Genomic DNA, 25,508 nt, shown 5'->3' on the forward strand with positions numbered 1-25,508 from the left:
CACGAGGTCAGGAGATCGAGACCGTACTGGCTAACACAGTGAAACCCCGTCTCTACTAAAGAATACAAAAAATTAGCCAGGCATAGTGGCGAGTGCCTATAGTCCCAGCTACTCAGGAGGCTGAGGCAGCAGAATGGCATGAACCCAGGAGGCAGAGCTTGCAGTGAGCCAAGATTGCAATGCTGCACTCCAGCCTGGGCGACAGAGCAAGACTCCGTCTCAAAAAAAAAAAAAAAAAAAAAAAAGCAAAACAAAAAAAAAGCTTTCGTACCCAATAGAATGAGGACAACATAAAAACTTTTAAAAATCATCAGGCTGGGCATATCAATATTTATTGAAATACTGAAAAAAAATTCCATTTTGTTGAGAAATTCCTGGCAAGAACTGACATGACAATATGTATTTGATTGATACAGTAAGAAAACATCAACAAGTAACCGACCTCACACTCTAAACATTGCATGGATTCCAGTCCAAGGCAGCTGCAGATCTGTGATACAAATAATCAGACATTACGGATTGTCTGTTTACAAACATAGGGCAACTATCATAAACCAAGTTAAGCCAAAAACTTTTATATTGGAGTCTGCTGTTACCGGTAAATCCTGTAATTGATAAGGCAGTTGCTAAGTAAATGTCAGGTTACAAATTGGCTAACAATCAACACTAGAGAAACTTCACCTGTCAACTTTGGGTGAACAGACGCTGGCTGTGATGCTTTCTTGCTTATCAGCTCCTGTCGTTGGTGTGATCAGCAGTGTGGATGTAACCCACTGTGTTGCCCATCTTTCTAATTGTTCTCATGATTTAATCGACCAGGTTAACAACATACCAATAAGTGACATTTTTTAGGTTTGATTTTCAGTGGGGAGTACTGTATCTTTAAAATAAGAGAACATAGATTTTAAGAGTCAATGCTGGCGTGCATCCCTAGTCCCAGCTACTGGGGAGGCTGAAGTGGGAGGAATGCTCGAGCCCAGGAGTTCGAGGCCAGCCTGGGCAGCATATGAGATCAAGATCTCATCTCTTAAAATACAAAATAAAATAAAATAAAAATCAACATATTTGGTTTTTTGGCAATGTTAAAGACCCTCCAAATAGTTATAGTCAAATCTTATAATTGTCTCCACCCACATTACATATGCATGATAGGACCGTTTCATTAACTGTTGACAACACCATTCCTCTCCGTGTATCTTCTAGCCAACTTGTTTTTCAGCTGGAGAGGGCAATGATGCTGCTGTTCTCTGTAATGCTTTGGATATGCGCTCTGGTCGGTGATTTTGCATTGTCCTTTGAGCCATGAAGATAACACGGGTGACTGAGATTGTGCATGAGCCAACGCCCAGCTTATCTAATGTGTACCCTTCATGTGGATGAGTATTAGAGGTGATTACTAAAAGTAATAAAATAATCCTCTTTGTACGCACGGAAGTAATAACTAATATCTTTGGTATACAACTTACAATGCTTGGAAAGGAAAACCAGGTAAGACTCCACCTTGTTAAGTTTACTTGAAAACCAGAGGAAGCTACAAGTCACATAATTTACAATAGATATTAAATAAACTACAGTAGGAATGATGAAGATTTACAGACATTTAATGAAGTGAATGATTTTAATTCATTAAGACTCTTCTATGTCCCTGAACTAAGTTCCACTAACTTGAAGACATGCTACAGTAAACACATATATTTGGTTTCTTCAGTCTTGGCTATATCTTATACAAAGTTGAAACCAAGGAACAATAAATTAGCATCATAATTGTCTACAGTTGAAACTATGATATACAATATAAATACACTATTCAAAAGCCAGAAACATTTATGAAAAAATTAAGGGACTAGGAGATACTTTCATTTTTTACAGTTTCTACAAGTGATTGTGCCGCCGATAATCTCAAAAAAATTAAAGTCTAAATGAGATTCCCATTTTTGATTTTAGTGTCTCACGACATAGAATAATTAAGTATTGTTAAAAATAATTACCAATCAGAAAAATAACATTAAGGAAATAACTGCTTTTGCTATTTTGTTATATCACAGATCCCCCTGCCCCTCAGGACCTAAAGAATGTAAACACTATATCTTATTTGACTTTAAAGTATTAATACTTTATTTTAAACAAATGTTGATCCACATCTGCACAGCTACCTTTTAAAATTGTGAAATAAGGCAAGACTTTCATGCCTGTGGCATCGCATGTTAATAATACTGATAATAGTCATTTGAAGAATTTGCGATTCTTTGTCCTCCCATATTTGTTCTACAGCAGACTTTGGTCTATGACTTAGAAAGGTCAGTATCACTCTCTTCCTTTCCCCTTTGGAGAAGATTTGAATTACTTTAATATCTTTCCAGGCCACATGTAAAAATCACCATTTCCATCCCAAGTTTTGAGGATGTTCAATTGCAGCAAGAATGAACCTTGAGTCAATACATCACCTCATCCTTTCTTTTCTCTTTGCATAGATTAACATGCATCAATTTTGTTTCCAATGACTTAGAACTGTGACTATTTGACATCCTAGCAAAATATGTTTAATGTTTTATTTTTAAATGAACTACAAACTTGGATGATGAAAAAGACTGACGTATCCTAACAAGACTTTCTGCCAGAAATTTTTTATGAAACCCAACAACGCCAAAGCCACATTTCAGCAACAGTAGCAGAAATAAGGTCTAAGTTACTTTAGCTATGGAGCATTTGCTTTGAAAGTTTGTAGTCATTTCCCTTAATATTAATTAACACTTATATAAGATAGAAGAGAGATACTGCCTGCATTTTCTTAACATCATGAACACGTGACAAAACAAACCTCAGAACATATTTAAAATGGCAAGCTAACATATTAATAGAATTTCCTATTAGCTGTTTGCAGGTCTAAGACACAGACACTCAAAATTAGGCTGTTCATGATTTGGTGGAGCTACTACTGGGTGTGGCTGAACATAGGTCCTTAGTACAGATTCGGTGACCACAGGGCAGAGGTGCTGGGGCCTTCAAAGGAGGAGGGAGGGGCTATTGTAGGTACAGCTGATGCACTCTTGAGAATTGTTTCAGTTCAGCTTTACCATGGAGGAATCCTGTAAGCTCAAATCCCCCGCTGTATCAGCCTAATTAATAAGATTAGTTCCTAAATTTCTTCATAGCGGAGATCAGTTTAAATATACAAGAATTGTTCTGTCCGTTTTTATTCTGACGGTGTTGCTATCCATCTGTGAGTTCAATCCACTCCATTACAATGTCTTTTCTGTGGAATCCTCTGGGGATGTGAAGCCTTTGATTCACAGTTTGCAATACAAATACCCTGATACATCATTTATTTGCTATTAAGTATTTGATTATTATGCCTTTTTAAATTCAATATCTTTAAAGCAAGTTTTTAATTAGTGTTGCTTGGAGCAGTTCAGAGTACTTTTTTTCTTCCTGTTCTTCCCCCTCCCCACTCCCCCAATCTCTTTTTTTTTTGAGAGCAGAGCTCCTAGGGGTTGTAACTTATGCTCTTTTTGCATGCAACATTTCAATGAGAAGGTTATTATAGGGTACATCCCCGTTCAGGTGCTTGTAGTAGAGGTATTCTTCAGCCTGCATGCTGATGGCCCGGATTTCGGGTAGTCGAAGAAGTAGCTGTCCAAATTTCTCTGTCTGCTGCGGGTAGTTACACATTGTGTAGTCCAGCAGGGCGGCATTGACTTGTTCCTGGACACCTTCTACCAGCTGGAAGTTTTCAAGGTTTTTGACATCTGCATTTAAAAAAAAAAAAAGCAACATTTCAATAGCATTTTAATTCCTGTTTACTAAAGCAATGTGTTCAATTAATGGATATATTTTCCTTTTGACATAAAGCATACTTTACGTGCTGCTGAATAACCTCACTCACCGAGCTTCCTGGGAAAAGGATCACAAAAGAGCTTTAGAAGAATGTCTTGTTGAAATTCTGCATATACCTCAAATCAATTAGACACCAATGGATTTTGAGCAAGGTCAACTCTTTTCATATCTTACAAAAGGAAAGGTTTGAGGATTCCTAAAGTAGAGGGATCTTAATATATTGCCAGCAAATGAGTCCCTGGAGAAAGACCTATCTTAACCCAGTATATTACACAATTCATATAATTCTGTATTAATTTTTCTGACCCAAGGTGAAATCTGTGTCCAGGGTATGATGTAGTTAATTCTAATAAAAAGTGACAGGATTCTTGTTTCTGTTTGACATTTTCTAAATGATTCTGAAAGTCTTTGACTTGTCTAGCCTATGCTAATGAACCATCTGGTACACTCCAGTGACTGCCAACGGAATATTCGCTACTGGGAACACTCTAAAATATATATCTTGGTGACTAATGATCTTTATCAAATGAAAGCCTTGTCCTTTAGGCAGAACACAAGCCAGGATGGTCGGTGCCCTTTAACCTGCATGTGGTTTCTAAAGTCTGATACTTTGTGTTTCTTTTTTTCTTCTGGTCACTCATGTAGAGAAGATGAGCGAAGGCATTTCATTCCGCCTAACTCCTGGTGACTATGCAGTTGTTTTTAGACATCTGCCCTAAAGGTCCTTATAAATACTGAATAAGAGAGAAAGCCAGAATAAAAAGACAGACTGACATACAAACACACGCACAGACAACAGGCAAGGGAAAATGGTATGCTGGAATTTCTCTTCTGGGGTTGATTTATGTTAACAGTATGACTTTTATACGATGTGTACCTAGAAGCCTCTGGAAAAAACAGACAGATGCATGTGTGTGTTTACATACACCCATGCTCACAAAGTAAACAGATGCAGCCACCCTGCCCTGCTTTATTTTCTTTTCTTTTTTTTTTTTTTTTTGAGACAGAGTCTCACTTTATCACCCAGGCTGGAGTAGAGTGGCCAGATCTCAGCTCACTGCAAGCTCCACCTCCCGGGTTTACGCCATTCTCCTGCCTCAGCCTCCCGAGTAGCTGGGACTACAGGCGCCCGCCACCTCGCCCGGCTGGTTTTTTGTATTTTTTTGGTAGAGACGGGGTTTTACTGTGTTAGCCAGGCTGGTCTCGATCTCCTGACCTCGTGATCCGCCCGTCTCGGCCTCCCAACCTGCTTTATTTTCTAATTGGATAAAAATAAATGAGAAAGAGATTCAGAAGAAAACCAGAGTACCATGACTAAAAGGATAAAGGTATTAAACTCGGTTAAAGTAACTCATATCCACTATACTGTTTTTAGCATTATATGCTGTTGAACTTAACCTACATATGTGTACATGTCCATCTTGTTATTTCTAAATGGCTTTACACTAGGCTGTCATACATTCGCTCTTGAAGTGTGTTCAGGATGATTTCAGTGTTTACATTTGGGCCATAGCTTTGCATTAAACATGCTTCCCCTTTCAATCCCCAAGTCTCTGACCCAAATTAAAAACAGTGAGGAATTAGTACTGAAATAGCTATGTCGAGAGTTGGTACCACATCTCTTTCAAAGCGAGATGGGAGACTCAAACATATTTGATTATTCATTAATGAGTTTTACAGAGAGATAAATACTACAAATAAGGAGCTCTGTGTCTTCTGGTGGCTTTTAAATTGGCAACCACATTGGTGTGCTCTGGACATTTTACACATGTGGCACTTTACAGTTAGTAAAGCATTTCCACCTGTCTTATTTAATATATTTTTAAAATGATTTTAAGTTACTTAAAAATATTTATAAATATGACTATGTATCCAGTCATACTTGGTTCAAAATTACATAATATAAACATTCAGAAATACCTTCAAGATGTTGTACCTTGGTACATATTAGAAAAATCTACATTTGTGTTGCAGTATAGTGATTAAAATATGACTATTAAAACAATGTGAAATGGAGTATTATTTTACGCTACAGTGAAAAACACTCTCACCAGCAAGCAAAGCTATTAACAGTCACAGAGATTAATAGAGAGGATGTAGAAATTTGCATAGAATTAATATAAAATGTAAGAAAATGAAGAATAGCCTTTTTTTCGAAAGTTGCTTGAAACTTTCCTTTTTTGATAAAAGTATTTTTTTGAGAAATAGTTTTAACATTCTGTGATAAACTATGCTGCTCTGTTAAGGAAAAAAAAAAAGGAAAGAAAACTACCAACAAACATAAAACAAAGACTAGATCATAAGTTTTGGTTTATCCACTTACTATTAAAAATTTAGAGTCTTCAGCTCAGCATTTGATGGTTAATTTCCTTCTTTTTTTCTTTCTTTTCTTTTCTTTCTTTTTTTTTTTTTGTTGAGACAAAGTCTTGCTCTGTTGCCCAGGCTGTAGTACAGTGGTGCATCTCGGCTCACTGTAACATCCACCTCCCGGGTTCAAGCAGTTCTCCTGCCTCAGCCTCCCGAGTAGCTGGGATTACAGACAAGTGCCGCCACGCCCAGTTGAGTTTTGTATTTTTAGTAGAGACCAGTTTCACCATGTTGACTAGGGTGGTCTCGAACTTCTGACTTCCAGTGATCCACCCACCTTGGCCTCCCAAAGTGCTGGGATTACAGGCGTGAGCTACTGCGTCCAACCTCGATGGTTAATTTCTATGAATACTGGTTCATACTGACACCCTTTTCCCTCAAAAGTTTGGAAATACATGCAATTTTTCTTCTGGCAGGAAAATATATAGGTTTCTCATACTTGGGCTAAATTTTGCTAAAGCTTATCAGAATTCAATCCACATGCCTGAATTAATTATCCCATTAAGCTATTTTGATGAATGTTATCATGAAATAATAAAATGTATGCTGCTAATTGTCCCAAAGATTCTTACTTGCTGAATGTCATTTTGTTTTTACATCTATACACATGGCAATGATCCTGAAGAAGTTCTGATTGAATTCCTCTCATTTACTGACCATGCTGTTCCAGGATCATTGCTCTGCTGCCTGCCTCGGTGCTGGCTTCTGTCTATTTAATCATCCATTTCCCTATGCAGACTGTAAGCTCCTGGGGATAAGGGATATGCTTTAGTCCAGCCATCCTCAGGGAATACACCAGTAACTCTTTGCTTCACATTCTTCTTGTATTTGTCCAAGATTGATACAATTGTGAATTTGATCTCTTAAATTATTTCACAAGCCAATTTCCTTTCTTTTTCTAACTAGAAACTGATTTTCAAAAATTTGGCGTATATGTAATGGATCTCTCCCTGAAATAAAATACCATACTTTACATGTAATCGTGTTTTCTATTCAGAAAGTCCTCTGATGACTCCTTTTGTGATCTCAATAATCAAGTTCTAATTTACGTGTTTTGCAAATGAGGATTTTCACTGGTCAGTTTTGTGGTAAGCGAAACCTGCCTATGTTCTCATTCGGATTGGAGTCAGTCCCTGGGATGCTGTGGACTGGACCTGACAGACAGGTAGACCCTGGATTTTCCGCTATAATCGAGGTAGTTCACAGACAGTTCACAAGGACCTAAAAGCAACGGAAAATATTAAGTGCCAAAATACAAATGATACCACCTCCCAAAAGACCTGGAATTTTCACTCGTTTATGTGGTTCACTTGTATTTACTTTTTAGGAAGAGTTTAGAAACTTCAGTGTGTTTCCTCAGTACTCATGGAATTAGTTTTGATGAAAATGCATGCCTTTTCATAAAAATTAAAACATGAATCCCATTAAAATATAAATTTAAATTCTCAGGACTTGGGGATGGAAAGGGGAAGCATGTTTAATGCAAAGCTATGGCCCAGATGTAAACACTGAAATCGTCCTGATTTCCATTTTCTCTGTAACGTCCCTCCAATAAAAATCAAGCCCTATTCCATATTAAGTAATGAATGGTAGCTGCAGCTTGGGAATCTGAACTCATCTATAGCAGGAGTCTCTAACAACAGAAATAAACAAGTGAATTGATATTAAATTATATGAAAAAAAAATCTAGACAAATGATTACATGTTCTGGAGTTCCCAGAAATATGTGTTTTTGAAATGTGCTGTTTGATTCTCATATTAAATAGCATTGTCCCGCATCTGGATTTTAGCAAAAGACCCCCAAGCTGGAGGAAAAGAGATTGATATGAGATCAAAATTCCCACCAGTTTTTCTGTGGCATTTTAGGCTGGATTGCAAAGGCTCCTGCATTTGGCACTCTGTGTGTTCCTTTGAAATTTATACAAGCTTCATTTTCATACAATTTAAAAACACCAGTTAATAAACCCCATCATTACAAATTCTGAGTTGGAAATAGTATGTAAACAGACAGAGGCATCCCCAACCCTTTCTCTATAGCCTTTAAATTTTGATGACTGGCAAGAGCATTTTGTGCTTCTCCTCTTAGTATCAATCTCTTATCATCTATTCTACTTTATTCACTCAGGGACTAATTACTAACTTTTTATATGAAGCAGCATTACGATAAGCTCACAGTGGGGTGCTCAGATTTTTTTCCATCCTTATTGGAAAGTAAACCCTTAGGTCTTCTTGAATATATTACAGGGCTGACTTTTCAGTCATACACAACATTCAGGCTCTCTGAAGAGGAAGATACTCATCTCTGCCTCCCTGGTAGCTGCCATAATGGTGCAGCCTATAAACCTTGTCATTCAATGCACTTTTTCAGAAATGGGTCCTCTGCTGAGCCAGGGGGCTGGGGGCTGTGAGGCTCACATGGAGTGTGTTGGCTTTTGCTGATAAGGTAATTAGATTTGTTAATTTTTCACAAGTGGGAAAAAAATTCCTTAGTCTTTTTTGTCTTTGTAAAGATTTTAATTTTTTTAAATTACTAATATTATTGTCTGATTTTTTTTTATAAATAGGGACAGAGTCTCGTTCTGCCACCCAGGCAGGAATGCAGTGGTGACATCATAACTCACTGTAGCCTTGAACTCCTGGGCTCGAGTGATCCTCCGGCCTCAGCTACTCCTGGTCCCAGTAACTGGGAATATCTTGGATTAATTACAGGTGCGAGCTGGCTTATCTAATCTTTTGAAGGACATAAAGGTGGAAAAAGAGGTACCATTTTGCACACAGAAAATACTTATTTTCTTTGAGGTCTTTAGAGAGATGACAATCTATAAACTGCTGCATGATTTACCCTCAGAAGGGCCTTTCCTCTAGAAAAGGAGAAAGAAAATAGATTTTCTGTAAGGAGCTAATGTTCAAAATTATTTTTTAAAGGGCCAAATTTGGATAATCTGTATAACTAATTTTGTAAGAACTTCTGGAAGTTGGAGAACATGTTAGTTCTTTTCATAAGAACAAAGTTCACGTTTAAAAAGAAATCAGGACTGTTTAGGGATTGGGGAGGGGAGGGCAGGATAATTTTGGTGCTGACACCTAAACTTAGATTCTGTCTCCAGTTTCCAGCAAAATCCAAAACTCAAGGCTTTAAATTCATTCCCATAAGTCCCTTAGAATAATATAGGTGTGTACATACACACACACACACACACACACACTAACCCAAGAGTTATTTTTACCAACTAGAACATACAATTTTATGCGTTCATGGGCAAATTAATAAGAAAATGCAGTCCTTGGCAGGAGCTATCTATAAAAATGGAGGATCACTTCAGCCCAGGAGTTCAAGACCAGCCTAGGCACCACAGCGTGACTCCTGTCTCCCCAAAAATTAGAAATAAAAAGTTGGCTGGACATGGTGGTGTTTGCCTGTAGTCTCAGCTAGAGAGGCTGAAGTAGGAGCATCACTTGAGCCCAGGAGCTCAAGTTTGCAGTAGGCTATAATTGTGCCACTGCACTCCAGCCTGGGCAACAGAGTGAGACCCTGTCTCTTAAAAAAAAAAAAAAAAGTGGATATAAAGTGTATATACTATGTATATACACAGAAATAACAAGCCCTTACAACTGATTGGTACTTTGTAGTTTACAAAACATTCTTAACATGCTTTATTTATTATTTCATACCTTCGTGTATACACAATGTATACACATTCATTCATTCATTCAGTCTGTCAGTCAGTCTTACAGCTCTCGTCTGGGTGCTGGAGATATGGAAATAAAGGCACAGTCTCTGTATACAGTAGCTCAATTAATGTGATACAGATAAGCAGTGCCCTCACAGGATGGGCAGCTAACACAGGGTTCAAGAGAAAAGAGGGGTCCCTGGGGGAGGTGACACCTGAGGAGTTTTGAAAGATGAGTTAGAACAAGCTGAGCAACACATGGAAGAGAACACATATCCTAGCAGACAGTGGCCTATATCTCTCTTTCCTAGAGAAGGAAAGAACAGAGAGGTCTTTGGTGCACTGTTAAACAGCTCAGCCTTTGTGGCGAAGGAATAGGTGGGCAAGATGAAGATGGGCCATAAGGTTTAAGACTGTGAAGACCATTGCATGCCAGATGGCCTGGATTTTGTTGTGAAAGCAAGGCAGAAACGCTGAATAGTTTTAGGAAACAGGGAAATGATCAGCTTTGTGATTTAAAAAAAGCATTCTGCCAGAAGTGTGTAGAAGGGACTAGTGTGTGCAGGAGGGTGAGGGGAGAGCAGGCTCATGGAGGGAGACCAGCCAGGAGGCTGCTGCAGGAACACAGAAGAGAAATATGGCGGCCAAGGAGGTGGGGAGGGACTTGAAAGGCATCAAGATGGTTGATGTAACAGGCTTTGTTGGCCTTGGGTTAATAAAAAGTAGGAGAGACAGAGAGAACAAGTGAGGGTCCTGGATGGCTTCCAGGTGTCTGTTAAGGGAGGAAGGTGGTGGCCATCACCAAGGCAAGAGGAGCAGCAAATTTGAGAAGCAATATTTAAGGAGCTTTGGTATGGCCATGTTGAATTTAAGGGGCACATGGAATATTGGGTGAAGATGTCCAGGAAATGGCCAGACATCAAGGTCCAGACCTCAAGAGAAAGGCTTGAGCTGGGGTATAGATTTGGAACTTATCAGTGTACAACTGTTGGGTGATGGGTGAAATCCCAGGAGTTAGTGAGAATGTGTAGAAAACAACTGGCCTAGGAGTGGGGTTCAGGAGAAGTTAAATTGTAAAGGATTCTATCCTAGAAGGTGTTATAGGTATTAACGAAATTAAGAATCAGAGGGATTAAATGGCTTTCCCAAGATCTCAAAGTTAGTAAGAATGAGGGAGGAAATAACATTTGTCAAACACCAATTAATGTGGCAAGTGTCTTTAACATATTTAAGCCTCTTAAGAATCTTATGGGGAAGTTATTATTAATACCATTTTCCCGACGAAAAAACGGAGACCTAGAGGGGTTGAGAAACTCATCTAGGATTTTAATGCTAGTAAGAAGACCTTGAATTTATGACCAGGCCTGTCTCACTCTAAAGTCTTTGTATCCTCTACCACAAGACTTCTCTCTGGCGGAACAGGAATCTGAACCCTGCAGGGCTCATTACTTTAAAGTCCTGGAGATTTTTTTTCCCTTATTGTGTCAATGCCTGCAAGTTTCTGTCACTTGCTGGAGTTGGAGAATGGGATGTGCTGGTTAGTCAAATAGTTCTGTTTCTAAAGGATCTCATGATATGCGAATGAATGGTTTTCAGATAATTTGAATGAAATAATATACATTTGACATTTATATTGGCATGTAACACAACTTAATGTTTGAGATTTTGAAGGAAATTTAACATCTTAAATGCTACAAATCAGTATTATAAATAATAGTCTCACGATGGAGACGGAGCACAGTCTAGTGTCGTGGGGCACCTTTGTGGGGACTTCTCTGGACGAGCCCCACCCCAACCCCTTCCAATTGTATTGTACAGGTGCCAAGGCTAAGAAATAAGAATTTCTCCACTTTTGCCTTTTTTTGTATACATGGTTTAGAAAAAAGGTCCCACGTGGTGGTGTACACCTGTAATCCTGGCTACTCGGGAGGCTGAGGCAGGAGAATCACTTGAATCCAGGAGGCAGAGGTTGCAGTGAGCTGAGATTGTGCCATTGCACTCCACCCTGGGTGACAAGAATGAGACTCTGTCTTAAAAAAAAAAAAAAATTGCTCTAAAAAAATAAAGTTTGCCAGGTGCAGTGGCTCACGCCTGTAATCCTAGCACTTTGAGAGGCTGAGGTGGGTGAATCACTTGAGGTCAGGTGTTTAAGACCAGCCTGGCCAACATGTGGAAACTCCATCTCTTCTAAAAATAGAAAAATTAGCCGGGCATGGTGGCATGCACCTGTAATCCCAGCTACTCAGGAGGCTGAGGCAGGAGAATCACTTGAACACAGGAGACGGAGGTTGCAGTGAGCTGAGATCGTGCCACTGTGTACGTGCCATACAGATTATACTCAAGCCTGGGCAACAGAGCGAGACTGTCTCAAAAAAAAAAAAAAAAGTCTATTAAAATCTATGGAAAAGTGGTTAAGATGGTAAATTTTACATTTTGCATATTTTACTATAATTAATTTTTTTAATGTAATGTATATTTCAGTTTTTAAACATAGTATAGTGAATACCTATGAATCCACTACTCATTAGGAAAACCAGAACATGGTCAGCACTCTTCAGGCTATCTGTGTGTTCCTCCCAAGAACGAATTCCTGATGCCCCAGAGGTGATCATAATCTAGAATTCTGTATTTCCTCTAGGCTGTTCTTGCACTGCTATAAATACCTAAGACTAGGTAATTTATAAAGAAAAGAGGTTTAATTGGTTCTGAACCTGCAGGTTATACAGGAAGCATGGTGTTGGCATCTGCTCAGCTTCTGGGGAGGTCTCAAGAAGATTAAAACCATGGCGGAGGGTGACCACGGGGCAGGCATATCACACGGTGAAAGCAGGAGCCAGAGAGAGAGAGAATGTAGGGAGGTGATACACGTTTCTAAATTTACCAGATCTGGCAAGAACTCACCATCACTGAGACAACACCAGGCCCTGAGGGACCTGGTGTTTTGGGTCATGACCCCATGGTCCAAATACATCTTACCAGGCCCTACCTCCAGCATCGGGGATTATAGTTCAACATGAGATTTGGGCAGGGACAAAGATCCAAACAATATCACCTATTTTCTTATATCCCTAAATGATGTATTCTTATTTTTGCTTGTTCATGACTGACCTTACATTATGCATACATTTGTCTAATTTTATTTTATCTATTTTATTTATTTTTATTTTTTATTTTTTTTGAGATAGAGTCTCATTCTGTCACCCTAGGCTGGAGTGCAATAGCGCGATCTCGGCTCACTGCCAGCTCCGCCTCCTGGGTTCACACCATCCTCCTGCCTCAGCCTCCCGAGTAGCTGGGACTACAGGTGCCAGCCACCACGCCCGGCTAATTTTTTGTATTTTTAGTAGAGACGGGGTTTCACCATGTTAGCCAGGATGGTCTCGATCTCCTGACCTGGTGATCTGCCCGCCTCAGCCTCCCAAAGTGCTGGGATTACAGGCGTGAGCCACGGGGCCAGGCCCATTTGTCTAATTTTAAAAACTGCCAAGCTGGGTGCAGTGGCTCACGCTTGTAATCCCAGCACTTTGGCAGGCCAAGGTTGGAAGACCTCTTGAACCCAGGAGTTCAAGGCCAGCCTGGCCAACATGGCAAAACCCTGTCTCTACAAAAATTAGTGAGTGTGGTGGTCTGCGTCTACAGTTCAGCTACTTGGGATGCTGAGGTGGGAGAATCACTTGACCCCAGGAAGTTGGGGCTGCAGTGAAGCAAGATAGTGCCACTGCACTCCAGCCGGGGAAACAGAGTAAGATCTTGTCTCCAAAAGGAAAAAACAAAAAAACAAAAAAAACCCCAAAATTGCCCATCACCCCCACTAGAATGAAAGCCGTGTATGCAGAAACTTGGTCTTATGTGCAGCTGTATTCCTAGTGCCTGCCCAGTGCTCAGCACAGAGGAGATCCTCAGGAAATACGAGAATAAACTTTCTATTTAAATTCTTGCCCTAAACTAAAATCAATCTTTCTTTCTTTCTTTCTTTCTTTCTTTCTTTCTCTTTCTTTCTTTCCCTTTCTTTCTTTCTTTCTTTCTTTCTTTCTTTCTTTCTTTCTTTCTTTCTTTCTTTCTTTCTTTCTTTCTTTCTTTCTTTCTTTCTTTCTCTTTCTTTCTTTCTTTCTTTCTTTCTCTTTCTTTCTCTCTCTCTCTCTCTCTCTCTCTCTTTTTTGGGCTTTGACATGCTGCTATTCTTCCATATCAAATTCATGGCCGACTTTATTTTTATTTTGTGTAGAATTGTTTTATAACAGCAAGTGAAACGCACAAACTCCATTATAGATTGTGCTTTCTCGGGAAATGGATTCAAAGAGGACTTTTTGGCTGGGTCATTTGGCTTGTCGTGCCAAGCCTGCTTGTTTTTCTCAAATCCTTTGGACTTTTCCATGTGTCGAACATTTTATTTCAGTGTGTTCAATGCTTTCACCAGCTCACTCAGTGACCCACGTGGAAGATTGCAGAACATAATTTCATTTGGTTCTATACATATGACTGTTTATTAGATCTCTCACCTGATAGCTAGGGGGCATCTCAAACTCACAGTGTCTAAAATGTAGCTCAATCTGTCTGGTTTTCTAAACCTGCTCCTTCTGCTTTTCTTATACCAGTGATTGGACTAAGAATCCACCCCGTTACCCAATATCTACCTGGGATTTCAAGCCCGAGACCCAGATTCATTCATGACTCCTCCGTCTCCTCTTCGTTTCCAGTCCATTCATCACCAAGTTGCTGCCTCTGCTTTCTAATTGCGTCTTGCATCTGTCCTTTATTCTCCATTGCTGCAACCGTAACTCGCCTCTGTTACTTATAACTGATTCCTCCAATGTTGTCCCCTCCTCCAAATGCATTTTCCTCACAACAGCATGAGTGATAACTTTAAATGTGAATCCAATCATGTCCTCCAGTACCCTCTACTTAAAATCATTCAACGGCCCCCCACTACCCTGGGTTAAAGATTAAAGACATTTATTTGGCCTGTTTATCCCATTTTATTTCACCCAAGCCACCAACTTCTTTCAGTTTTTTGAATGTGCCTGGGCCAGTGCCTGGAACTTTCTTCCCCTAACCTTTATATGGATAATTTTGACTAATCTCCTGGGCCTCAGCACAGACATTATTACGTCCAGGAAGCCTCCCTGAAGTCCTCTCTGCTGTGATTCTACAGCACATTCTACTTGCCCATCATGCAGGGCACTGGGTATTACATGGTTATTTCACTGTCAATTGTGAGGATAGGAATATGTCTGTCTTGTTAATTATAACCTTTCCCAGGCTTAGCATAACATCTGGACAAAGGAGGAGCTCAGTTCACATTTGTCAAATAAGAGAATCCTTTTTCTCACTTATTTCACACGCCGGTCTTCCCCATTGTTTGTACGTGGAACACCTTCCACATATTTGCAATCGCATCTTCCTGGGCAAGCTTTTCTGGATTCTCTGGTCACTGGTTTATGCCTTGCCTCTCCTGCTAGATTTCATTCTCTCAGAAGGCAGAGATTCTGACTTACGTTTCTTATTTCCCACACCTCACAGGTACAGCACCACACACATAAAAGACAACCAATGCATTTATTATTGAACTGGCTAATTTGTATTCAGTGCCCATGAATACAAAGCATAAGCAAATTAATTCAATAAAAATGTATTGGGCACTTTCTATGTGTCAATACCCCCAGCTATTAGACTCTTAAGCAATTTTAAAGTGCTTCACTGTGTTAAATTCCTAACCAATTACAAATATAACAAAACTCTTTTCCTATAATGTATCTCTAGAAAAGGTGTAATTTGATTCAAAATTGAAGTAATTGAGTTCAATGAGTAGAAGGAAAACATTTGATATGTTTGATGTTGTGAAGTGGTAGTCTGAGCATTTTCAGGAAACCTGTATTTTGGGGCTGTGTGCTATGTTAGGGACCACATCACAGTGTGGAGCACCTTCATTTTCCCTCTGTATACACATTTGCAATTTGCTTTCTAGAATTCTTTTTTTTTTTTTTTTTTTTTTTGAGACGGAGTCTTACTCTGTCGCCCCAGCTGGAGTGCAGTGGCCGGATCTCAGCTCACTGCAAGCTCCGCCTCCCAGGTTTACGCCATTCTCCTGCCTCAGCCTCCCGAGTAGCTGGGACTACAGGCACCAGCCACCTCGCCCGGCTAGCTTTTTGTATTTTTTAGTAGAGACGGGGTTTCACTGTGTTAGCCAGGATGGTCTCGAACTCCTGACCTCATGATCCCCCCGTCTCGGCCTCCCAAAGTGCTGGGATTACAGGCTTGAGCCACCGCGCCCGGCCAACTTTCTAGAATTCTTAGGGATAAAAATGAAAACAGAATGCTATACTAAAGGAGTTTATGAAACAGACTGTATATTATATCAACTTCTGCATATCAGATGATAGTGAAAACTACATTAAAATACATGGAAAATCAAAGAAAAATGAGGACTCTGGCTGGAAATTGATGGGATATTCTGAGCCAGGAAACAGAATTTAAAGGGATATAGGATGAGGCAATTTCCTAGTTTGCCCCTAAACCTCAAATAAAGTTGTATTTAAAGTAGATTTAACAATAAAGACAAATACAGTGTTTGATAAAATAGGTAGCACGCAGCATTCCAAGCCTGAGACACAATTGCAGCTGCCTTGGCTGGTCTTGGGGTCTTAGTCCTTATCCTGCTATAAAGACCATCTGTTCCCAAAGTGCAGGAAATATCCACATTCATAAAGAGCAGCCCTCCCTCAGAGAAAAACTTTTCGCTACATTTTTTTTTTTTTTTTTTTGTACTCACGTCCTGAAACAGTTTTTGAGCCATAACTTTGTATTTGATTTCCATTCAGAAACTTTGGTGGTTTTTGCAAAGTTTTATTCTCTTAGAATAAGATATGAGGTTCAGTTTGTTCAGGTGGCAAGTCAAGACTATGAATAAACCAATGTTATCATATGAAAGAGAATTAAACAGGCAGATCCAAGTGGGGATATATTAAGCCAAATTTAAGCTCCAGTTGTTGAATTTAGCCCATACTAGATGCCTGGTTTGCCTCGGGATAAATTCAGCTTTCCAGCTAATCGAATGAGGAAAACTGCCTCAGGTATGATAAAATTTACAAGAGAGCGCTGTGGAACAGTTCTTGTTAAAAATATTAGCTTAAAGGCATTCTTATCGTCTTTGGGATGAAGACTGTATTTGCATTTAATTATTTGATTTCAAACTTTTATGAACTTGGATCAAATATTAGCTTAGCCAATTAAAATATTATTTTGTGTGAGTGAGGCTAAGAACCTGATTCAGCTCAAATTTCTCAGCTTTGGTAGTGCTTGACATGTTTCTTACTGACTTTTGGAGAGATTATTTCAAAGAGAATTTTTAAAAAGGTAAATTTGAGAATATAAGTGTGCATTTAGCGGGCAAGGTGGTATCTTCAGAATAAACTGTTGACTGGAAACACTTCTCCATGTTAGAGCATTAGTCTAGGAGACAAAAGACGTAGTCTTCTAGATATTTCTACTCACACAATCAATACTCCTTCATAATTCAGCATTTTAAAGAAATCCTCTTCGTGTAAACTATTCATGATACTCCATGGACACAGTGCAGATGGGATTGCCAGGAGCAGCTTCCTGTTTCTAGGTTTTGTTCCCTGCAGAAGGCAGGCTAGAGCCCATTGTTTTCTATCCCCTAGGTCTTAAGAGGGTAGCAAGGGATACCAGCTCACGGAGAAAAGTGACATGGACGATAGTGAGGAGGGTGCCATGGGGAAAATAAGTTTACATGAAACTAAAGAGCAGCAGAACACTCTTTTAAAAAAATCTTCTCAGACCGGGCGTGGTGGCTCATACCTGTAATCCTAGCACTTTGGGAGGCTGAGGTGGGAGGATCACCTGAGGTTAGGAGTTTGAGAACAGCTTGGGCAACATGGTGAAACCCTGTCTCTACTAAAAATACAAAAATTAGCCGGGTGCTGGTGGCTCACACCTGTAATTCCAGCTACTTGGTAGGCTGGGGCATGAGAATTGCTTAAACCTGGGAGGCGGAGGTTGCAGTGAGCCGAGATCACACCACTGCACTCCAGCCTAGAGGACAGAGCGAGACTCTTTGTCTCAAAAATAATAATAGTAATAACAATAATAGCAAATAATTTAAAAAATCTTTTCAAAATGAAAATGTTGAATGAAAGCATTCAATAATCTCTACAAAATAACCAGTTTATTTGGTATAATGTGTATTACTCAGATCTCAATGCCAGCAGTTGACTGGGCAGGAAACTTTATAAAACGTTTGCTTGAACTTAGTACTCAAGCACCAAGACAAAGTTATGATAGGACTGCCTGGTGCCAGAAAGACACAGGTGAGGTCTCTACTGTCACGTTGTGCTCTCACCAAACCTCAGTATCCCTGGGTGATGTGGCCCTGGGTGACATCTTTGCAATGAGTTGGCTTCATACCTCCTGTGGAGGGGGAGGATTAGATGTGAATGAAAGGAAACATCTGGAGAACCTCTGCTTCCCTGGGCCTCAATTCTCATCTTGTTAATTTAAACAGAAATTGGAAACCAAGACATGACTATAATATATTTGTTGTTTGAAAGAATAAGTATTCATGATTTTAAAAGCATCAAATACATGGCCAGACACAGTGAGTGGCTCACACCCGTAATCCCAGCACTTTGGGAAGCTGAGGCAGGAGGATTGCTTGAGGCCAGGAGCTGGAGACCAGTCTGATATAGTGAGATACCATTTTGACAAAAAATTTAAAAATTAAAAAAAAATTAGCTGGGTGTGGTGTCATGCAGCTTCTCAGGAGTCTGAGGCAGGGGGACTGCTTGAGCCCAGGAGTTTGAGGCTGCAATGAACTGTGATCGGGCCATTCTAGCCTGGGTGACAGATACCCTGTCCCTATTAAAAAAAAAAAAGAATAAAACGTATTAAGGTCAGGTCAATACCAGAATGCAAAATAGGATAGGGAATTTTGCCTTCCTAACAGCAAGAAATATACTATATGGCAGCACCATGATGTTCTACAGTGTTGGTTGATGGTTCACTAATTAAGACTCGGCAACTTGAACTCTATGCTACTTCAGAAATTCTATTTGGGTTTATTTTGGATAAGAAGTTTAAAGAATGCCTTTCTGTGGAGGTTACAGGGAGCTGAGATCACGCCGCTGCACTTCAACCTGGGTGACATAGTGAGATTCGGTCTCAAAAAAGAATGCCTTCCTGTTTCAGCCTTTGAGTACACAACTGATGAAAAATAAATTCTATCTAAAGTCAGCAACAGAATCAGAAATTCAAGGAATGAAGAGTATTATTAACGTAGCACCAATTTTAACATACAATTTTTAAATGTTGAAGACATTTTAGAGGTATTTTATAAAATGTAGGCTTATTGTGGATTGTAATTTCTGAGAATAATACTTTATATTTATGTCATTCTTTGAGTTTTTATCAAACCACTTGCATCTACTTTATCTCACTTCCGCCAACAACTTTGGCAGGTCTGGTACTATCCTTTCTGAGACAGACACACAAAATAGATTAATCAGATTGGAAAAAAACTAGGTATTTTAATAGTATATCTGACGCGCCTAACTCCTTTTAAATTGTGCCCCACTGTGTTAACCATGTTACTTTAGATAAAGCATTAGACTGAGGTTACTAAAATTGCATTTAAGTACATATAAATTCAGCTTTTTGTTGCCAAGTTGAAATGTTCTGAATTAGTGAATTTTATTGTACTTGGTACATTCTGTTTCTATTTGTGCTAAAAGTAATACATCACAATCAGTAAAATTCTTGCAATTTTATGCCTATATGAGAACTGTTACTATCTACATTCACTCTAAATATCCAAGATTTTATTAGTTCGTAGAGTTAAATTAAAGCTACTCTTTAAGAGCTGACATACTTGTTACTTATTATTACATCATTTCCCTTAGCCTATTAAAATTCTGCTTAGTAAGATCGGAGGTTGAAATGAAGGGGGGAAAATCACGCAATGGATCAACACTGATTCTGAATTATTTGCTTGAAAAATGAAAAGAGAGGGTCTTTGGAGTTGAGAACTATAAGGGAAGGGAAACTAGTTACCTAACAAGATCATTAAAGCCAAATACTTATCCATTTTTGGACAAAACAAATTAATAATTCATTCAATTGCTCAGGGATATGTATTTGTATATGAAAGACAGAAAATCCATATTTCCAATTTGTTTTGTATTTGTGTAACCATGTGGCAGAGAAAATAACAAGAAAGATTATTCTAAGAACTTTTGAAGCTTGAAACATTTTGCAAAATAAGCTATCACATTTTTTTTTCAGTGTAATGATAGATTTTGCTAAGACAGTGATAGTAGTGATATTAAGGTATCTTATATCTGATCATATTGGTTTTGTAAGTGCTATGCTCAGTTCTAAGGCTTGCATAGAAGGAAACAAAGAATGTGTGGTCACCATTCCCTTTCACACCCATAAATCATTAATTCAAGTGTGGAAAATTGTTTGGTATTTTGCAGTTTAACTATAGTCAACTTGTGATTATTAAGGGAAATTACCGATACTTGCATTTCCACAGCTCCGAAGAATAAAAAAGAAAGTGATTTTAAATCTGTGAATACTGCACTGGCCATAAGACCTTGAAATTAGTAAATTGCTCTAAGTCTCAGTTTCCTCATGTTTTAAATGTGTTCTAATAGGAATTACCACAAGGTAGAATAGTGCCTGGCTCATAAAGTACCATCTGTTTCATCTTCTTTCAATGACGACTTAGTTGAACAAGAAATATCTCTTCTACCTTCAAAGTCCACCCAATGCTATTCTAAAGGAAAGGTCAGGTATGATTTATCCCAAGCCTAATGTATCAGTCAGCTTACACAGAAAGCGGCTCTGTTAAGACGTCAGCAATACAGGTGTTAAGACATCGGCAATACAGGTGTTAAGACGTCGGCAATACAGGTGTTAAGACATCGGCAATACAGGTGTTAAGACGTCAGCAATACAGGTGCTCCGACTTACAATGGGGTTATGCCCCCCAATAAGTCCATCATAAGTTGAAAATATTATCACAAATTCATTTAATACACCCAACCTTCTGAACATCATAGCTTAGCCTAGCCTGCCTTAAATGTGCTCAGAACACTTACATTAGCCCACAGATGGACAAAATCATCTAACAAAAGGCTTATTTTATAATAAAGTGTTGAGTATCTCATGTAATTTATTGAACACTGTACTGAAACTAAAAAACTGAATGCGCCAGGCATGGTGGCTCACGCCTGTAATCCCAGCACTTTGGGAGGCCAAGGTGGGTGGATCACGAGGTCAGGAGTTCAGGACCAGCCTGGCCAAGATGGTGAAACCCCCATCTCTACTAAAAATACAAAAGTTAGCCGGGCGTGGTGGCGGGCACCTGTAATCCCAGCTACTTGGGAGGCTGAGGCAGGAGAATTGGTTAAACCCGGGAGGGAGAGGTTGCAGTGAGCAGAGATCGCTCCACTGTACTCCAGCCTGGGTGACAGAGTGAGAATCCATCTCAAAAAAACCCAGAATGGTTGTATGGGTACTTGAAGTATGGTTTCTACTGGATGTGGATTGCTTTGTTCCATCGTAAAGTCAAAAAGTCGTTTCAGTAGTCATAATATTCTGAGTTGCTCTGACCTCTCCCCGAGGGAGGATGCACGTTTGCTGACGTTCCTACAACTCTGGGTGCCACTCCTATGCCCCCTACAGAAGCCCTCTGTGGAGTTTACCCTATAGAACTATTACTGTCTTATGGGGATTTTCAAAACTGAAGTGTTAAGGTTGTAAAACAAAACCCCAGACTCTTCACATGAGCCCTGTGGTGGCTCAGTAAATATACCCACAGCAAGTTCAGGGGCAGCCCAGGACCACTCTTAGTTCTCTAAGTTTCAGTTGGTAATAAAGCTTTCATCTTGGGAAGTAGTGGATTTAAATAACTGTTGAAAATTTGATCTTTGGGCCGGGCCCGGTGGCTCACCTCTGTAATCCCAGCACTTGGGGAGACTGAGAGGGTGGATCACTTGAGGTCAGGAGTTTGAGACCAGCCTGGCCAACACGATGAAACCCCGTCTCTACTAAAAATACAAAAATTAGCTGGACGTGGTGGCTGGCACCTGTAATCCCAGCTACTTGGGAGGCTGAGGCAGGAGAATCGCTTGAACCCAAAAGGTGGAGGTTGCAGTGAGCCAAGATCGCACCACTGTACTCCAGCCTGGGTGACAGAGTGAGACTGTCTCAAAAAATAATAATAATAATTTTTGTATTCTCTGTGGATTCTGCATTGTCCCCTTAATCCTCCATAACAGAAGGAAATCGGGAATAGCTTTGTAAGTTCCAAAATAGTGAAATACATCACAAATAGCAAACTGGTAGTCGATCTGGCAGCGGCCAAAGCCAATGATGATTTTACAACACCTCACTTCTACATGAGGCTTTTTCAAGATTTTAAAGCAAACACTTATTTAAGGCATTAGACACATCTCTAAAAACCGATTCTTGAGATGCCTGTCTTTCTCCAAGTCTACTGTATAATTATTAAGTGACAACTCTATCTTTTGAGCTTCACTTTAAACTTTATGAATGTGCCATTTGGATGTAGAAAGGTTTTTTAAAGAAAAAATGCATAAATCTTAGATTGTGTGAACAACTGTTTATCTGATGTGATTATTATGGGCTGCATCAAAACATTTAATGGTATCTCAGTATTATTAATCTTAATCCCACTTCTGCATTGGTTGGTGGTGGACATGGGATAAGAGCCTAGTACTTACTCTCACTGTCCAGATGACCTTAAGAAGTCCACTGGATTCTAAAGTTTTGTCCTCATAAGCTGCACTTCCACCCTCCTGAAGCTTTATTGAATCTTCGTCCCGGAGTTGTGAACATAGATATTCCTAAATCTCAGTTCCACCCCTCCCTGGAGGCTGGAATGTGTAGAAACTTTGATGGGCAGGTAAAATAAAAGGATCTTTTTAAGCTTTTGAGAGAGCTTCCAGTCACTAAGGCATGTGCCAGAAGAGGAGACATGTGGGTACATAGCAGTCAACATGAACTGGGCATTAGTGTGTGAACAAGCAGCTTACTGACTTGTCCATCATCATCATCGTCTCTTAGAAGACCCTTCCTAAATGTTTTGCTGAAACTCTCATAATGCTTTTCTTTTTAAAAATTTACTTTTTAATTTATTTTTAGAGATGGGGGGTCTAACTATGTTGCCCAGGTCAGATTCAAACTCCTGGCCTCAGGTGTTCCTCCCACCTCAGCCTCTGTAGTAGCTGGGGCCACAGGCATGTGCCACTGCATCTGGCTCTCCACAGCTCCTTTAATGACCAGTTTATCTGCTTGCAAGGGGTGGACAGTGGTGGGACCACCAGAGACCACCACCATCTCTCTTGTACTTAAGTATCACCCCATTGCTTTCTGGTGACTCACAAGGGCTGGTGATTATTATCATCAATTGAACCCAATGCATAGCCACAGGTTCCCTCCCACGCTGCAAGACATTGCCTGTTTTTGGACTAGAGGCAGTTAAGAGAGGATGTCAAGTGTGAGCCCAGCTATCAGTGAGTAGGAAGTCTAGCACAGGAAATAACACCATCTGTGAGGCTGGCAATAGCACACTGCCACATAAGTACTCTTACTCATGCTTACACACACACAACTTCAGGACTGTTGAAACAAACTTGAAAGGTACATATATTGAGGAGCTGGAGAGAGAAAGAGCAGACAGGGAACCCCTGTGGAAGGAAAGATACTTCTGGAAATAATGTGGTGAAAGTAAAAAATATATTTGTAAAACAAAAATATCCAAAATCATTTTTCTTACCACAATTTGCATAAATAACACAGCAATTTAAGAATGCAACTGGATCACAGAATAACATTTATGTCAGTGCAATTCTAGAATCCTTTTTTTGACATACGAACTTATTTTGTTTTTTTCTTTATTAGAAAGAACATTCAAATCTTACATGATTAGGGAAGGAAATAATTATAATCGTAATTGTCTTTGTTTTCATCTGTGTTTGATTTTCTATCTACTTCTCTTTTCTTTTCTTTTCCCTCCATCCCTCTATCTCCCTCTCCCCATCCCTTTCCTCCTTCCTTTCATTTTTTTTTCATTTTTTTCTTACTTAAAGTAAGAAACAAAGTAAGTACTTGCTCATACATTATTGTCTCATTCTTAGTACATTTTCAATTCTTGCTTAAAATGCATTCTTTCACTATACCTGTTTTTTAAAATGTATTAAACACCTACTGGATGTATAGATGTCTAACCAGCAACCTCTCTGGCAGGGAGCCATAAAGTTGATGGCATAATTACTGTCATTCTGGATTTCCCCATTATTTTGACCCTACAGGGCTTGGAACAGCTGGGTTGGAAAGCCCCTACTGTGCATAATATCCTGTTCTGGGTTTTCTGCCAGAGCTCGTACCCTCTGTCGACTGCACATCGCAGCAGTGCAGGGATGCTGCGACATTCTCAGAGTGAACATTCTCCTATGTGGCTCAGGGGAAGCACCAGCTTATTTGGTATTAAGGTTCAGTATGTCATGGAAGGATTTTTTTTTCACTATGTGAAAAAAAGCACGTGGAAAGAATATACTTTTAACAGGAGCATGAGTGCTACCTTGAGGAAAGTGTTAGCTGAATTCACAGAGAATCTGTAATCATCCAAATGCTATTCCACTCTACTTAGACTTCTATTTATTGTAAGGACAACTACCCTAAAGTAGGCTTTAGATAAGTACTACTGCATATAAGTAACATGCAAAACAGCAGCCAGGAAAGTAGCAAAAGGAATAAATGAAAGCAAGAATGTAATTAAGATTGGCAATGCATGAATTATTTTCACTGTTTTAATTGTCAGGGACACTGGCAAATAGAAAGGCTAACCCTGCAGATGTCATTGCTACCTGATTTGCTGGGGAAAAGAGGATCTTCCTCTTGGGCTGTGGTGCAGGAGAGAACTTGTTGCTAGCTTCTCAGCATCCTCTGATGAAACCAGTAAAGACTAATTAATCTTTTCACAGTCCTTGCAGAGAAAACCTTTTGGAGCATTAAACTCTCAATGTAGTGACCGTAGCTGAATGGCAGTTCATTCTGTTGTTAGAATGTCAAAGGCAAATACAAAATTCTCACATAATTTTTGGGTGCATAGAAACACGAAATAGAAAAAAAAATCCACAAAAGTTGGGAAAACTATGAAAGAAAATGGGATATTTGAAAATTTTATCATTTAAATATTCCTCCCTCCCCCTTAAAACAAAACAGACCCCCAAAAATCAAAGTACTTGTTCAAATTCATCAGTATTTTAAAATGGTATTTTGGGGAAGCTGACCTGGTACTCAAGGTTTTAGTTTGTTTCCTGTTTGTTACTGTAATATTTCAAAACACATTTTTGTAGTTTCTTAACATTCTTATATGAACATAAAAATTATCAGGCACAAGTTTTTGCCCTCTTGCTAAATATATTATCTCTAAAGATAAAAAATAACTGGAGTTTGGACTTGGATCATAATAGCAACATATGAAAACCCTTTATGTAGATCATGACTATCAGAAAGTAATGAACTAATTACTTAAATATATAGATCTGAATACATTCATTCCACATGTTAAGATTGGGAATTCCATGGGAT

The 25,508-nt window shown here is 39.3% G+C and overlaps 1 protein-coding gene across 1 annotated transcript in view; it reads right to left on the reverse strand.

Annotated features, from left to right (window-relative positions):
- Nucleotides 1-309: 309 nt before the first annotated feature.
- Nucleotides 310-25,508, reverse strand: part of NR5A2 (nuclear receptor subfamily 5 group A member 2) — a 155,354-nt gene continuing 130,155 nt past the window's right edge. Inside the window, exon 8 of the mRNA XM_073011650.1 lies at nucleotides 310-3,746. Within this exon, the coding sequence (XP_072867751.1) occupies nucleotides 3,499-3,746 (248 nt within the window). The 3' untranslated portion in view covers nucleotides 310-3,498. The remainder of the gene's footprint in view (nucleotides 3,747-25,508) is intronic.

This window comes from Chlorocebus sabaeus, chromosome 25, assembly GCF_047675955.1.
Source record: "Chlorocebus sabaeus isolate Y175 chromosome 25, mChlSab1.0.hap1, whole genome shotgun sequence".
NCBI lineage: Eukaryota > Metazoa > Chordata > Mammalia > Primates > Cercopithecidae > Chlorocebus > Chlorocebus sabaeus.